At 39.8% G+C, this 17,565-nt stretch overlaps 1 protein-coding gene across 1 annotated transcript; it reads left to right on the top strand.

Moving 5' to 3' along the window:
- Positions 1 to 380: 380 nt before the first annotated feature.
- CYP1B1 (cytochrome P450 family 1 subfamily B member 1) lies at positions 381 to 12,907 on the top strand. Its single transcript, XM_026695505.2, has 3 exons — positions 381 to 993; positions 3,547 to 4,542; positions 7,471 to 12,907. The coding sequence occupies exons 1-3, from the start codon at positions 956 to 958 to the stop codon at positions 8,075 to 8,077; spliced, it is 1,641 nt and encodes a 546-aa protein (XP_026551290.2). The 5' UTR covers positions 381 to 955; the 3' UTR covers positions 8,078 to 12,907.
- Positions 12,908 to 17,565: the final 4,658 nt, after the last annotated feature.

The following is a 17,565-nucleotide window of genomic DNA, read 5'->3' as shown; positions in this document are numbered from 1 at the left end:
AGTTTTGTGAAGGTCCCATCAAACCTGCTTAGCTTCGATGCCCTAACATCTACCCACCTCACCTTGCCAAATGAAGCTGTATAATAGAAACCGACCACCCCTTTTTTAGCCAGACTTGGGGGGGGGGAGGGAGAGAGAATGGCAGCACTTGAAATCAGCTCCGGGAAGGGTCAAAACTCGCTTGGTCTCCGGGCGGAGGGCTTGCCTCCAGCCCGTCCCTCTCTGCAATTCCTTGGACTGCTTTTCCAGCCCCCACCCCCACCCCTTCGGATCTCGCGTGTGCGAGCATCTAATGCGGGGAAGGGGAGGGAGGGGAGGGGATGGCCAGAGGCTTTCCATCAACAGATCACGCAATGCAACTCTGCACGCAACGGGGAGGTGACACTCGAAGGCTAGAAACTTTTTTCAACCCCCAGGGATAATAAGAAGAGGAGGAGGGCGCTTTTCCCTGCCGCCATCTCAAGCGTTTACCGGCCGGACGCTTTAGGGATCGCTCGCCTTGGTCACTCGGGACGCGACGCGAGACGGAGCGTGGCCGCTTTAAACGCACCAAAAAGAGCTTTTCTCTCTCTCTCTCTTTCTCTTTCTCTCTCTCTCCCTCTCTCTCTCTCTCTCTCTCTCACTCACACACACACACACACACACACACACTCACTTCTCTCTTTCTCTCCGCCCCACTTTTCTCGGCAGCTGCAGCGCAAAAGGTTTTGCCGGGCGCCGAGCTAAACTTGAGCGGCCGGTGTAACTCAGAGTACGCCAGCCGGCTCCTTGCCCGATCGCAGTCTCTAACAGGCGGCGGCGGCAGCAGCGGCAGCGGCGGCGGCAGTAGCAACAGCAGCAGCGTAGATCGCCGGCAGCCCCCGTCCCGGACGGCGGTCTGAAGCTGCTCTCCTCCTTCTCAAGACCGCGAACCGCAACCCCTTGCGCGCACAGCTCAATCGTGGACGGAGGCATTATGACTCAGAAAGATCTGGGAGAAGCGTTAATTGACAGGTTAGTCCTGAGACGGAAAAGAGCTCCATCCCTTTGCGTTTTTAGGACGGGATGGTTCTTTTGTGGTTAACGTCAGCCTGTAATGAAGCCGTGGCGATGATGAGATTATCTACCCACGCACATCAAATGAACTAGGCGGTTTGTTTATTTACTTTCTGATTATTCCAATGCTCAAGGCGTCTTACGAAGCGGAATAAAAACCAGAAGGGTACAATAAAGCAAAAGTAACTTGTTGAAATAGACATTAGAACAAGTCATTAAACTATCAAACAAAAAGCTTGGTAGAGTATACTTTTACAATTTCCCAAAATACAGGTGTCTTCTTTCATTATGGAATAATACCATTGAAGGAAAAGTCTTGTGTCTTGTGGAACTTTCAAATCCTTTTCTCCATAGCAATTCAAACTGCTAACATGTATTCCTCAGAAACCTTACACTGCCTGATGTCTTCAAGTGTCTCTTTGAGTTATAACTTAAAAACCCTATTTTTCTGAATTGGAATTTAGGTCCCAATATTCCATGTCATTTGCAGTCAGCAGCTTCTAAAAATGTTGACTTTAGGATGGCCAAAATATTGAGATATTCCACATCTTTAACTTGGAAACTAATACCTGGCTTTACTCTGTTCTCACAGTGGCTTGCCCATAATTGTCTGTACTATCATGTCCCCCCCCAAGTTAACCCATTTTCTATAGCTACACAACTACACACCCAAAATACAGTTGGCTAATTTGTGGATGAATGCATCACCAAATATTGCCAAGTTCCTGAATTCCCCACTTTTATGTACAAATGTGCATCATCAACTATTGATTAGATTTCCGAATAAATTGTAGCAATCCTGTTACAACTATAGCATCTTCTGTTGTTATTAATGGATTGCTGGATTCCTTGTTCAATGTATCTGATGAGAGGAAATCCAGCTGAAGAGTTATTGCCAAGTTACAATTATTCACTTCAGTTTGAATGTAACAATTAACTTCATTGGTTAGTATCAAGATAAAAGGATGCATTTCACCAGTTATATGGGGAAAAGTTCTATTGAAGTCAGTGGGCTCCCCCCACCCCCACCTCCAATATTTGTGGAGTCACTTAGGACCAAAGCCTATTGAAACTAGTTTTTGCCTTCAACTATGGGTTACATTAGATTGCATATATTAGGATATTTTACTCAAGTTAATTGCATGAGCTAGTTAAGAACGCAGGCAAACCATAAACATTTTATTACAAGCAAGAATTCAGAAATGTGTGGCCATAGTGCTGTAGTTTTCCCTGTTCTTCAGTTACATCTCATATACTTAGGGAAAAAAGGTGTTTTGGCCTGCAAAAATCTGGAAAACCACTAGATTGCAGTACTCAGCATTTTCTGAATCTCTCTGCTGCTAAGTCTTGTAGCATTTTTGCAGTTCAGACATGTAGCCCCAGGCTTACCTAAGGATTATCTTGACTTTCTATCCATCCCAATCTTTGTGTTAAGAAAATGAAGAGCCAACAAGCAATGTGGATACAATGCTGTTTAGATTCACAGCCAAATCCCCATTTGTGGGTGGTCTTGGAAACGTTACACTTTACCCTAAGACGCTCAGTCATGACAATAAACAACACCTGTAAAACACTTTGCATATACAGCAGCTCAGATTACTGGTAGCTCAAACCAGTGGCATTAATTTTCAGGGAGAAGGGAAGTAGTTTGCTATCATCTATTATTTAATGAGATGGATTTATTTTGAAATTAGCAAGTTAGAAGAGTTTTAATAACGAGATTCAAATTTAGTAGAATTCCCCAGAAGTTCAGTGAAATGACTTTTTGTGGTTGATACATCTTATTTATGAAACTAAAACATTATTGGCTGGTTTGTAGCTTACTATGTTATGCACTCAGTTCAGGTAACATAGTTTTATTTGTATTATGCAAACTCAGGGAACAAATCCACATCAAACCACTTCATTTTGTGCACCTGAAATAAAAGTTGCTTCCTAGAGCCAAACAGAAATTCACAAATTTCACAGACCCTTTCTGTAGCATGGGTAGAGGTGATGATCAAAAAAAAAGTTAAGATGGCAGCTATTACTGTGCAATTGGAGCCTCACCCCCCTTTTGATAAATATTGCACTCACCTTGACCTTTTTGTTACCATTTCCCCTCTTTATTTCTAAGTTAATAGAACTAGTAATGCAACCCATGAGAAAAATGCAATAGTGAGATTATAGATTTTGGAAACATGCAACACATAATTGAAAGCCAACACCTGTCAAGTTTATTATCAGTCTCTAATTATATTCTGTTTGTGGACTTCTTACTCTAAGCTTCAGAGGAGAGACTGAAGGTCTGAATATCTTCCCACAGGAGGGGAAATACAGATAGATCTAAGTGTACAAAATGGAGTCAATGATTTTTAAGGGGACGCAATAATGTCGCAACCCCTATCCTGTACCTCAAAATATGCGCATTTGCAAGCTGGCACTGAAAACTAGCACCGGAGTCTGGTGCAACACAGATATCTAAGTTTTGACCCACAGAAGCGCTCCTAAGGCGGCCTCTTTTCTCCGCAGCGCGCGCCCTCGCGGTCTGGAAGAAGCGCTCCGGGCCGGCGTGCCGCCAATGCAAGACTTGCTGCTCCTGCTCCTCCTGCTGCTGCTCGCCTTCCAGGCGGTGAAGTTTCTGGTCTTCGAGTGGTGGCGACGGAGGAGGCTGGAACCGCCGGGCCCTTTCCCGTGGCCCCTTCTGGGCAACGCCGCTCAACTGGGCCGCGCCCCTCACCTAGCTTTCGGGCGCCTGGCGGCTACCTACGGCAGCGTTTTCCAGCTGCGGCTCGGCAGATGGCCAGTGGTAGTGCTGAGCGGCGAGCGCGCCATTCGCGAGGCCCTCATCCGCCAAGGGGCCGCCTTCGCGGGAAGGCCTCCTTTCCCTTCTTTTCAGCTGGTATCCGGCGGACGCAGCTTGGCCTTCGGAGGCTACTCCGAGCTGTGGAAACTGCAGAGGCGTTTGGCGCACTCGACCTTGCGCGCTTTCTCGGCGCGCCGCCTCCTGGAGCAGCCCTTGCTGGCTGAGGCGCGCGCTGTGGTGCGTCTCCTGGTGAGCGCTTGCGCCGGCGGCGCCTTCGTAGATCCGTCTCGGAGCCTGGTGGTGGCCGTGGCGAACGTCATGAGCGCGCTTTGTTTCGGCCGCCGCTACAGCCACACTGACGTCGAGTTCCGGCGGCTGGTGGGTCGAAACGAGCAGTTCGGGCGCACCGTGGGCGCCGGGAGCGTGGTTGACGCGCTACCCTGGCTGCAGCGCTTTCCCAACCCCGTGCGCTCGACTTTCCGCGCTTTCCGCGCCCTCAATCACGAGTTTTACAGCTTCGTCCGCCAGAAGTTTCTCTGGCATCGGAACAGCCTCCGGCCGGGAGACCCTCTACGCGATCTGATGGACGCCTTCATCCGCCTGCAGCAAACGCATCCTGGCTTGCCTCTGGAGCATGTGCCGGCTACCGTCACTGACATCTTCGGCGCCAGCCAGGATACTCTCTCTACAGCCCTGCAGTGGCTCTTGATCTTCCTCATCAGGTGAGCTGATTGGCGGGAAAGGATGACTGGAGGAGCTGTTGTGCGCGGCAGGCGCGCGAGGTTACACATGTTTGGTACCAGTATAAGAAAGTCTATGGAGGTTCTCAGTCACCCAGGTCAGGGGTCTCCAACCTTAGCCACTTTAAGACTTGTGGACTTCAACTTGCAGAATTCCTCAGCCAGCAAAGGTGGCTGAGGAATTCTGGGAGTTGAAGTCCACAAGTCTTAAAATGGCTAAGGTTGGAGACCCCTGACCCAGGTCATGGTTGGAGACCCCTGACTCATGGTCATGTCCCAAAGGTGTTTCTTCAAGAGGCACCTGGACTTACTGGTTTTTCTTGGAAAATGTCTCCACCATCCTCCATTCCCCACCATCCAGTCAGAGCTGAAGAAGCTTCTTGGATGAGAAGTGAAACATCTTCCAAGAAAAACCAGAAAGACAAATTGCCTCTTGCAAAAGAATCTTTGGGACAGTATAAGAAAGATTAGGGGCGGGGGTGGGGGGAATGGTCCAAGGGACACAACTGATCTGGAAAGTCTAAAATCTATGAAAGCAGCCAAACATTAAAAATTGAAGGAGGATTTTTTATCCTGTTTGAATGCATTAGGGTATAATTTATCCCCGCATCCCTTGGGACCCTACTGTGTCTTATAAACGTGCATTAAATATACCTCCTCTATGAAGTCTACGTTTGAGCTAAACTATGAATGTTGGTGGGAACAAAAAGTTGCTGAATATTTAGTGATATTTTGGAAATGTTTGGAGTAAGAAAACTGACATTATAAAAGTTTTTGCAGCCTTGAAGAGTATGTAATTTTTTTTAAAAAAAGAGGGAGGATGATATTACACAAATTTGCATGATGGTGTCTGATATCTAATCTGCATTGGTGCTAAGTAAAAAATGGGAATTTTTCTCCATTTATTCCCATGCCACCTGTTCTGATGGGGGTTTCGGAATCATTTGGAGCAAATGTGGAAAGGGGGACAAAGGAAACAAATACTGCCTCCTTCCTATCCCCCACCCCCAGTAAAATTTTATCTCAGGAAGAACAAAACTCATTTGTCAAAGCAAAAAACTAGTTTTATTGATTTATTTGTACCCTGTCTTTATTATTTTTACAAACAACTCAAGGTGGCAAGCATATCCAATACATCTTCCTCCTCCTATTTTCCCCACAATAACAGCCCTGTGGGGTGGAGTGGCCTGAGACAGAGGGATTGGCCGAAGGTCACTCAACTTTCATGCCTAAAGCTGGACTGGAACTCTCAGTCTTCTCCTTTTTAGCCTGGTACCTTAGCCACTATACCAAACTGGCCAAGATTCATAATTTAAACAAGCTTTTTATATCTTTCCCTGTGCCAGAGAATATTTCAGTATTTTAAGGAAATTAAGCAATCTAATATTAGTTAACACTTTTGCAGGCTGATATAATCTTGGATTATAAATATTTCATCTGTTCAGGTGGCAATTATTTTTAATGAATGTTGTTTGTTTTCATCTCTCTCTCTCTTTCTCTCTTCCACCAGATTATGGAAAGAAAAGGGTTATGAAATGTTATTGATAATTACTGTTTGAAATTTCAGTTATCAATTTGAGAGAAAGAATTGGTTTTCTATGGTTTGCTCTTCATTAATATGAATCTCCAATGAAACTTGTATTCTCTAAGATCGTTTTTTTAGAAGAAATAATAGCTCTTTCTTGGATCTTTGGTTAAGTTAAGAAAAACCAATTGACAATTGTAATGTTCTGAGTAGAAAACATAGGAAATCTCTGTTGCATCTTTTAATATATACTTTGTATTTATATACTGCCCCTCCATATGGATACATGACAGTATAAAAAAGGAATCAAGATCATAACAGAAAAACAGAAACTTAGAAATAATAATCCTCAAAACTGTCAAAATCTTCACAACTGATTCTATTAAAAATACTCATAATGATAGACCTTAATTAAGTAATTTTCATTTTCCCCCAGTTTTGTTCAAGAGTGGATTTCTAGTAGTTATTATTATCTGTTCCCAACAATGTGGAGTCACAACTTCCAGTTCTTTACCTGGTGTTGGCTTTCATATGCATCAAATTTTCCCCAAGAGTTTAGGATGCCATAATATATCAGCATAGTATATTTGTGGATCCAAGAGGTGCAGTTGACAGAAGAAATTTTGTCAGTGAGAAGAGAAAGCTGGCTGGGTGACTTTGGGCCAGTCACTTTTAGTCCAATTCACCTCACAGGGTTTTTACTGTGAGGAAATAGGAGATGAAAGGAATATTAGGTGTGTTTGACACCATACTTGTCATAAAGTAATAAAAGCCAGATAAAAATCTAAAAAATAAACTTTCAGTAGGAAAATCAGGAGTTTTCCTGCTTTGTTATGTTTTAGTCAAATTCAATCAAAATATTATATTTGGCATTTTTTTAAAGAATAAAGAATAGATGTTTGACTATCTTTTCTTTAACTTGCCTATTGAAATACATTTTCTTTTAGAACTGTGTAAAATTGTTGGGAAAAAAGTGGTTGGTCAGTTCCTTGTGTTGATTTTCATGATTTTCAACATAATGTTTGTGCATCTATAAAACTATTGGAGAATGATATTACTTTTTTACTCATTTGGGAAAATGAACATGAAAGAAAGAGAACATATGTGTGAATCTCATTAGCAAGATTTTTTATTTACAAAGTAAACAAAAAAAGCTTCACAACTATCTCCAAAATGGCAAGGCCCAATTATTGTACATCAGAACTGCATTTGCAAGAGAAAACACATAGTCACAAGAGATTCATATACATCTTCCCCTTTCCTGCCAATTGTGCCCCCTCACCTGCTATTCATGTATTCATAGTAGCATAGGTTTGCCTAGGTGATATCTGCTTTCAGAGTGTTGAGGAAAGTGTTTTAAAACTGCTGCTGTTGTTTTTCACCAGGTATCCTGAGGTACAAACTAAACTTCAAGAAGAAATAGACAAAGTCGTTGGCCGGAACCGCCTGCCCTGTGCTGAGGATCAGCCCCATTTGCCTTCTGTCATGGCTTTCCTATATGAATCTATGCGTTTCAGTAGCTTTGTGCCAGTTACCATTCCTCATTTCACCACAGCCGATACCATCTTGATGGGCTACCACATACCCAAAGACACAGTGGTCTTCATTAATCAGTGGTCAGTGAACCACGATCCAGTGAAATGGCCTGCCCCAGAAGTTTTCAATCCAGCAAGATTCCTGGATGAGAATGGATTCCTGAACAAAGACCTTGCTAGCAGTGTGCTGATTTTTTCAGTGGGCAAACGAAGGTGCATTGGAGAGGAGTTATCCAAAGTGCAACTCTTTCTCTTTACTGCCGTCTTGGTCCACCAGTGCAATTTCAGTGCTAATCCAAAGGAAGATTCTAAAATGGATTTCACTTATGGCTTGACTGTTAAACCAAAGCCATTTACACTCAGTGTCACACTTCGAGATAGCATGGATTTGCTGGATAATGCTGTCCAGGGACTTCAGGCAGAAAATGCAACTGAACATTGCTTGTTTAATACATGAATGCTTAGGTTTTAATGTTGTCTGTAATGCTATGTAAGGATTATATTTCTCCCCTCTTTTTTTTTTAAATGAAGCACTTAGATATACAATGTATTTTAGAGAGATGCTAGGGAGAAACGAAGTAAGACAATGTATGAGTAAGCATGGTGTATTTTGCAAAGTGATGTTTTACTTACCTCAGCAAATCTTGCCAACCATTTTCCATAGTGTGAATTTAATCATTAGTTTGCTTCCCTAATTACACTGTGGTGTTCCTATACTTCGTTCACTTATCTTTTTACTAGCCACCCACCCAATTCCTTCATTACACAGTTCTCCTTCTGTATTTTCTTTGTCTTTTTCAGGGAGGGGTATATTTCTCTAACAACATTCTGTCCAGAAAATGACATGTTAATGCTGAAGACAAATAGTTTAATCAATAGATTACAAAATAGTACCTACTGTCAAGATAATGCACACAAGTGCTAAGTGTCAGATGGCTGGTTAGCTAACTTTTCAACCAACAGTTGAATTGTCAGATCCACTGTGTTAGGGGACAAATTAAAAAAAATGTAGGGAGTCAACTTCTGTAGTTGAGTGTCTTCCAGTTGTTAGGGCTCTCAGAATTCTCAATATATTGGTTTCAAATGGTAAGAGCAATGCATATTACTCCTAGAAGATACCCATCTGAAACCTTAAATTTCAATTCTGTTTTTTTTAAAGAACCTACACTCACTTTCAGCATTGACATCTGCTAAAGCAGCTCTAGCTAATATATTGTCATAGGCTTGTAGTTGTATTCCTAGTGCTCAACAAATGTTGAAATTCAAATAGGATTTTTTGTTTTTGTTGCTCATACGGTAACTGTAAAAACAAATTCAGAAATGCTAAATTTAACTAAATGGGTGCATTGCACTCCATGTGCATAATTTATTGATAAGAGATGATGCATTTAGTAATACAAATTATTTTTATCCTTCTCATACATATTTTCAAGGTATTCCACATAACCAGATATTATTTGTAGTTCAGTCAGCATTTATAAATCAGTTAATTTATCTGGGTTTCTTTAGTTAAGTGCTTTCTTAAGAAATTCATTTCTTTTCAGAAATAGAACAAGCTGTCCTTGATCAAAATATACCTAGAAATAATAGGGGAGGGGGAATGGATTGTTTGTGTTTTAAATTAATTGAATGGAAAGTTGAAAGCTCTGTGAATTTTACTGATGAAATCAGTAAAGAGGCAAAGTTCAAAGTTGTGATCTTTCATTTAAAAAGGTTCTTAGTTTAAAAAAAAGTAACAGCTTACAGTCGTTCTGTATCTTGTATACAGTTTGAGCGATGGAAGATTGGGATGCCCAGATCCCTTTGAGTTGACTGTCCTCCATTGACCCCATGTGAATTTGTCACAAAGTCATTATTTTCCAGGTCATCTAAGCCAAACTACCACAAACTATCTCCTCTCCTAAGACAACCTGAGAACGGAACATGGAAGTTTGGAAGTTGTCTAGGTTGGACAACTTGACCTCAGATTTTCCAAAGTGAGTGTTCTATGTATGTGTAAACTACTATTTGAGACAATACCACCCGTGTTAGGAAAATGAGGGCTGAACACATCATGCTTCTGATTTACCACAGTTGTCATATTCCATACAGTTTTATCCATATCTACATAACCTGATGACTTGTGCTGAAGTATATTTTTCAGCAGCCCCAAGTGGCCAATAGTAATAGATGCAAGAAGAACATGAAGTGCCACAAGTTGCCTGTCCCAAGTAAAGATTCTCATGCAATATTGCCAAACAATGTTCTGGATTACCTTACAGGTTCAAGATCTTATCAAGTCTTATCAGGGCAATCTGACAAGTATCAAATTTGGTTTTGAGCAAAACACCCACAGCGAATAATAATGTAGTGCCTTGCTTCTGTTTTTAGATGTCCCATATAGAGCACTCAAACCTGCTTCAAATCTGCTAAAAATTGAAGTTTCAAAAATCATCCAGCTGTATACATTGGAAAATGAAACAATGGGTTTATTATTTACAGTGCATTATATTGGCCTTTCCCATTCCGATAACCCTGCGTAGGTGTTAGATTCAATTTCCATAATACTCTGTCAGCATGGCCTTTAATCATACCGGGATATTAGTTCAATCCCTGAAAAGCAAGCTGTATTCTAGAAAGCTATATTATGTAATCCTGCAGCTGTATAGACCAATGCATTTGCCTGTGCATTCTATTTCTAAAATTCAAAACAGCAATAAACTCATGCATTCCTATACTTAAGAATTCTTAATTTCATAATTAACTTTGAGAGAGAAAGCATAGAGTTTACAAACAAATTTAGAAAGATGATATCAATTATTTCATAATCTACAACAAATTAAATTTGTTCTTACAGAACTTGGCCAGCGTCTGTGAAACCCTGTATGATTATAAATTTATTAATCTCAGGTCAACATAGGATTGAACATGGGGTAATATTTTTAGTTATGTAAAGATGGTTTGTAACTGCATGATGTGTACGTTTATGAATATGCATATATATTACAGAATGTAATATTTCAACATCACACTCACTGACTTTCTTTTAACAAATGGCTGTAATTTTGTTTATTCAACTTCCCCAAAACCTTTAAAATATATCAGACTGATAAAACAGCAGGTATATATGCCAACAGAATTCAGTTACATACATATCTTTTAAAATGTTTAAATCCTATTGGACTTGATCCAATATGCATAATGATCAGTTCCAATCTGGGTTGGTCACCACAACAAGAAGTTTAGTTTTCCGAGATTTCAAGACTCCTCAGGGGAACTTCTCTCTCACCAGAATGTGTTACAGTAATGTGTCACGTTCTGTTAGAGAGAAGTTCCCTGAGGAAGGGCACCAACACAGGTCTTGAAATCTCAGAAAACTAAATCTCTTGTCCTGGTGATCAGCCCAGATTGAATCTTGCAACATTATGCTGGGACCTATGTTGTTACGTTTGCCTTCATTCGTAATGGACACTTCATTTGAAAGCCAATAAATCTGGAGAGTATTTTTTAAAGACAGCTGATTAATTACCCAAACTATTACTATTGTTTCTCTATTCCAATTACTTTGCACTTAATGAAATTTTAAAATGTGTATCACTTTGGATTGTTTTGAACTTTATTATTGTGGCTAGAGGAAGGCAGCATGGAGTCACTCTTAGTGTCCATCAGGTTTTTATGGTTTGTACCACCTGACTTTTTTTCCCCTAATTTGTTTTATTTTAAAAAGAATGAATGGGCAGCTGGCACAGCACATAAGAAAATGCCAGTCTTCTGAAAAATAATTCTGGCTTAAAATATACTATAAGAATTATTTTATAAAAAATGTGTGGGGCTGTAATCCAATGCTTTATTTGGATATGTGCCCACCTGCCCAGAAAAAAACTTCAAAGAAAATCTGAGGGTGATTAAAATGCACGCTGGGGTATTACAGGAAATGGCTGGGAACATCTTTCCATTGGTATATTTTTAATGTTCTTGTTTTATAAGAGTGTGCAGAACATACTCTTAACATTCCAAAGATGTACATCCACCCACAAAATTTGCCTGTCCCTCCTCTAAAAGCTGTGTTATTTTTCACAACAGAACATACATGTTTTGTCTCACCTTCAAAAGTGGGAAATTTAAGTACTTCTCTTACTTCTACATACATTTGTTCTTATAAAGTGAAGCAGGAGAGCCAGCATTAGTTATATTCTGTGCTTAATCATTGCATGCTAGTGTTGGAAATTTCTGGCTTTAGAAAACGCATAATCTAGTTTCTGTGTTTGCTTGCTTGCCTGAACGTTGTCCTCTCTTTAAGAGTCAACACATTTTCAGCATCCGGATGACCCTGTGGCTGGTCAATTTGATATGGTTCTGTGACTTTGTTTCATTTTTGGTTATTAACCTAGCTTAAATCCCTCCATCTTAGCTGGGTGCCTTGGCCCTTTTCTCATTAAGTACAGTTTGTTCCTTATTTTCTAACTCCTGTTCATCTAAAAAATCATAATCTTTTGTACTTTGAAGCTTAGCAGGGAAAGATTTTTTTGGGTTCTGTTTGATTTGGGTTTAAGAATTAACAAAAGCTTTGAATTACCTTTGTGGTAGGTAACCCTGGGATTACATTTAGGGCAGGGTTAGGCCCAGGGTTTAATGCCTAATGCTTTTTGGCGGAAAAATATTTTGAATATATCCTAATGTCCTGTGGAATAATTTGCCTTTTATATTTTACTGGGATTACAATGAGATTAGACTTCTAATTTTATATAGATTTTATTATAATACACGTTCATTTACAGTTTATCCAATAAAAAGTAAAATTCTAATTTTATTTTATATTACTTCCTGATAATAGTTTATACTAACCTTGAATTTTTAGATGTACCTGAGTGTTGGCGTTTCTTCTTTCTTCTAATTTGCTAGTGATAATCTCAGTGGGAGATTCTTGATGCTTTCTTTGTTTATGCTGTATTCACCTTGAAAGAAAATGATTCTTCTTGTGTATGTACCATGTTAATTATATATATGACTTAATCTGACTTGATCAAGCATATTGTTGCAATATGATCGTGTATAAAGAGAATGGGTGTCTGTAACTCTCATAATCAGTAGATGGTCTATGGGTAGATGTGTTTTGGGATGATGTGTTTTGGGTAAGTTATTGTTGAAATACCTAGAGAAGTCTTCCTAATCTTTATTATTGTATTATATGTCTGCTATCCATAATTATTTGTAACAAGGAACATAAGTACCGTCCTCTACAGAAAATAAATTTCTATATTGTTATTCAGTATACTTTTAATAAAGAAACCTGAATTGTTTATTTCCACTTGTGTATAACTTGCAAATATATGTTCAGTCTCATCTGTTTCCTGAAGTTATTATTAGTGCATTGGTACATAACCAGGAGACCACAATGCCATTGCAGAATAGTAGTGTGGTTGCCAATTTACCAGCTCTGTTGTAGCTCACATGCTTCCCGAGGTGCAGCACAGTAGGGCAAGCTGGCTTCGCATCAGAAAGAAACATGAGCAATTCTTCCTGCAGAATCATCCTAGGCCCCGTCCCTTGCCTCGTAAATCGGCATCACAACCGGGAAGATTCCTGAAGTGATAGTTTCTGGCTATGACCACAGTTGATAGACAGTTAATAGGAAAAATGTTGATTGAATTTAATTCCTACAGAAGCAAACATACAAACCTGTTGAGCTCAATGTATATACTTTCGTTACAAAAATATATACATTTAATGGCCTTAGGAAATGGATAGGCAAGTAAGATGCTCGTTAATTCTTTTGATCAAGGTATTTCATATCAGTTCTAGCTCTTTAGTTCATCTCTTGTCACCTTAGTTTTTGTCTTAAGTCTATCGATTATGATTATCACATTATTGGGGTTGAAGAAGCAGGCTGTCAAGATTGAACCACTTTGCTTCTTTCAAACCATAATGATTTTCACCTTGCCTTTGAACTGTGGGGAAGGAAGGGGGAAATGGAATGCCGAGAGTGTATGGAGAGATCGTGAGAACCCGGAAACCATCAAGGTCACCACTGCAGATGTTGGAGAAAGAGAAGGACTGTTCCCATAACAAATGGATGCCTCATAATTGGACAATGTGATCACCCAGGGGTGGGGAAAAGGGAAATTAATTAGTTAAATAATGACTAGGCAAGCATTTGCATGGGAAAACCAGAGCTGGTTTTGTTTCTTCAGTACCAACAAGTTTTACTTTTGGGAATTCAAAATTCCTGAGAGTGTTTCCTTGAATAAACCTATTTTATGTTCCCACAATTTTTCTTGCTTTGAATTCTTAATGAAACCTAATGCTTTTAGAATATTATGCAAAATTAAAATTGCCAATGTGGAAGAGCCAAAGCAGAAATCAGGTATTGATGAATGATGTGAGCTCTGCAAATATATTTAATTCTCAAAAACTTCAGTAAGTTTTAGTTTCTGGACTTATAGAAGCATATCTTTAATTTTTGATGTACAGTAGATTTTCCCCTTAGTTGTAGATTTTGGATTAGATCAGGCCTCTGACTTTGGATGGTTGATTAGTTTTAGTTCGACCAAAACAGTATAATTGAAGATTAGTATCTTTTCCAAGATAACATCTCAAGTGGAAAGGAAGGTTTGTTTGAGAGATTTCTCTAAAGCCGGGCTTCCTTCCGGTTGCTGAGATTCAGTCAAGTTGAACAGCCTCATTATGAAGTCTTGGCTCATGTTGTTGCTTGTTCCAATGTGGCTCTGCATTGGCTTCTTCAGCTTCTGGCAGAAGTGAGAAACAGACTTCTGAATCCATAGTCCAAAAATTGTACCTTCTTGGTAAACTTTTCAAGGGATGCAAGAATAGGAAATATGGACCCATCCACCACCATTTTCCGTTCAATGCGTTATTTCTCTTGGGTATCCCCACTTAGCATCCTGTACATTGTTTCCAAGTCATATTTTTGAAGTGTGAGACAAGAATACTTGAAGCTAGTTGTCTACAGAGCGACTAATTCAGTCTCCTGAGGGAGAAACAAGCATACAACAGATACTGAGTCAGTATTGTTATACTGAAAAAGATGAAAAATGGGAAGAGCTAAGTGTAAAGGTGCTACAACCAGTATGGTGTTAAAGCATTAGGATGGATACCACTTATCTCAGCCCTAGGAAGAAGACAATGGCAAAGCATTTTCAAAGTCTTCCTAAGAAAACTGCAGGAACTTGTCCAGGTGTTTGCTGGGCGTCAACCATAATGTGAAGGCACACATGCATGCGTGTGCGCACACGCACACAAAATAAGCAACCTTGCATGAAAGAAGCCAATGAAACAATGAAGGAAAATTCTGAAAAGCAACCTGGTCACAGTGTTGTCATCAGTGTTATGAGGTAACACAAAAATAAGATGGCATGATTTGTTCAGACTATGTAGCCAGTCTTTACTCCTCCTCTTTAATGTGGTAAACAAATAATATTGTCTGAATAATTTACTGCAGAGATAAATTAAGATCCAATGACTGATAGAGCATCATCATAGTGGAAAGAACGTCAGTGAAATACCCACCTTTAAAGTTCTGCACAAAAATTCCTAATCTATCCCTTTCTCTAGGAAAGTGGATGCTGTGTTATCAACAGGAAATGGAACAGAAGCCCCTAGTCTACTACTTGCATGATCTTAATCTACCTGTAAATGCTATCACTATATCAGGATTACTAGCACAATTAGTAAACCAGGATGTCTGTACAGTACTTCATAGTGGTTCTGGACTATCTCCTTTCATTGGAATAGTAGCTTTATATGAGATGGAGAAAATGGAAGATCAGGCCTTCTCTAAAGTGACCTGCCTGTCAGATCTGTGTAGAACCAGGACAACCTGTCCTTAAGGATCTTTGTTCCTCCACATCTAATAAATAGAGCATTTTTCTCTCTCTAATTATCTTGCTGCTCTTCCCACACTCCTTGTGTAATATAAGTCATCACCATGAACAAAAATGGCTGCAGAGGGAAGTCAGCAATGACCAGAGAAGTGGGGAACGATTGCAAAAATGAAAAACAGCCAATAGGAGGTGATCAGATCCCAGTCCCATCTGGATCATTACCATGGTCACCATTACCACAACAAAGAAACATGCAGCTAAGCATGTGTTGTTTCAGGAGATGGAAAACACTACTTCTATTCTGGATCAGCTGGTCTCAGCTATGTTTGTGTTAGAGATGAGAGAAAGGCTGTAGCGTGAAGATGTATTCTTACTGGTTAGGGAGATATCTTTGAGCCAAAGGTAGGGGAAATGTGTGGGTATGCTGAAAATTTGGGATTCTTGAGGAATTTATCTTTTGACCAGAGGCAAACCAAATATTTGTTTTGAAAACCTCTTTTTTAAAATCAATTTTGTAGAGCTGGGCTGCAAAAACCTGATGACCTCTAGATGGGTACTATTAGATAAATTAGTATATTTAAATATTATACATTTAAATATATTAACTCTAATTGTTATATTAAATGTTGCCATCTGGTGGACATTTGGATTTTTGTGGTCCAGATCTTACTCCAACACTTTTAAGTGTTATATCTTGTATACAAAAACAATGTCGGCCCGCCATAAACATTTCACTTTATGTCTTGCTTCTGGAAAAGGAAAAAAACATAATTTATTTTCCATTAAATTAATTCAATTAAATTAAACGAGTGGTTGAAAAACGCAGAAATGGCCTCATAGTTAAGCAGACTTAAATCTGGGTTGCTGCTCCTAGTTTGAGCAAATAATGCTCCATGACTGCTTTATCTGCGGATTTTTTCTGTCATTTGCTATTCTGTTGCTTAAGATTATCTTAAACTATGAACCCCATCCAATTTTCTTAACAACCTTGAACTCAGCAGTGACCATACAGAAAGATCTTCCTGAGTTTTACACGCTGCATATGTTCATCACTTTATTTGAATTCCTTCCATTTTTTTCCCAGAAGAGATTTTTTGGGGCAGCTCACAACTGATTAACAATTGTAGAACATCGTTAAAATAGCAGCAAGCAGGAACAAAACAAAACAAAACTGAACAGCAATTAAAATGCAATTCTGAAACCTGATTAATTTGATCAAAAAACAGTTACAATCCCAATGTTCTTTTTAAAAAGGAAAGCATTATAAATCTTCTGAAAGGCCATTCAGGAAGGGAAAGAACATGGAACGGAACTCCAAAGTCTAAGTGCAGCCATTGAAGCAACCTCCCACTTCAACCCACCCCAAAAAACATATTCCTGGCATTGTTGCAATCCTTCCAAGCATGAGCTCAGAAGTAGTAAGTGCATATGTAGAAAGACTGTTTTTCCCACATCCTGATTTTAAACCAGGAATGGAAATGTTGAGTGGCCAAGGGTCACACTTAAGAGGCAGTGGGGGAGAGCAGTGGTTGAATGGGCAATGAGGCATAATAGGTGAAGCCATTTCTGTTGTATGAGTGGAGCTAAGATCTGAGTGGATTTCTTCTAGCTATTGTTGTGGGGAGAGGAGAAAATGTCATTCCCCATGCGGGCTTTGTTAGTTAAAACTAGCGCCTTGAACTGTACTCAGAAACCTATTGGAAAGTAGAGGCACTAATAATATTAATGCAATTAATGAACAGGGAGAGCACCTACAGTAAGTCTTTACTTTCTCCATCCATCCATCCATCCTTCCATCCATCCATCCATCCATCCATCCATCCATCCATCCATCCATCCATCCATCCAGTTTTTCTACTGGCAATATATAGTGGCGGGAATTACTTGACACAAGTAATCAATCAGGCCTCCTTGGAGTGAAATGAGCTGACAAGTTGTTCATGAGGTTTCACATGTTTCTGTTTTGCGCTGTAATGGAAACCGTCTGTGTTGCTTGGCCTGGCTTTTCTGCAAACACAAATGCTGGTATAATTAAGTGTGCAGGGAGGGAAGGCATTAACTGGTACATAGGAAGAAATAAGGAAGTTTGATCCTGGGACTGAAGCAGAGGTGGTATTCAGCAGGT

This window comes from Pseudonaja textilis, chromosome 1, assembly GCF_049901715.1.
Source record: "Pseudonaja textilis isolate UNSWEBS1 chromosome 1, rPseTex1.2, whole genome shotgun sequence".
Classification (NCBI taxonomy): domain Eukaryota; kingdom Metazoa; phylum Chordata; class Lepidosauria; order Squamata; family Elapidae; genus Pseudonaja; species Pseudonaja textilis.
This window is presented reverse-complemented; position numbering and strand designations above follow the sequence as displayed.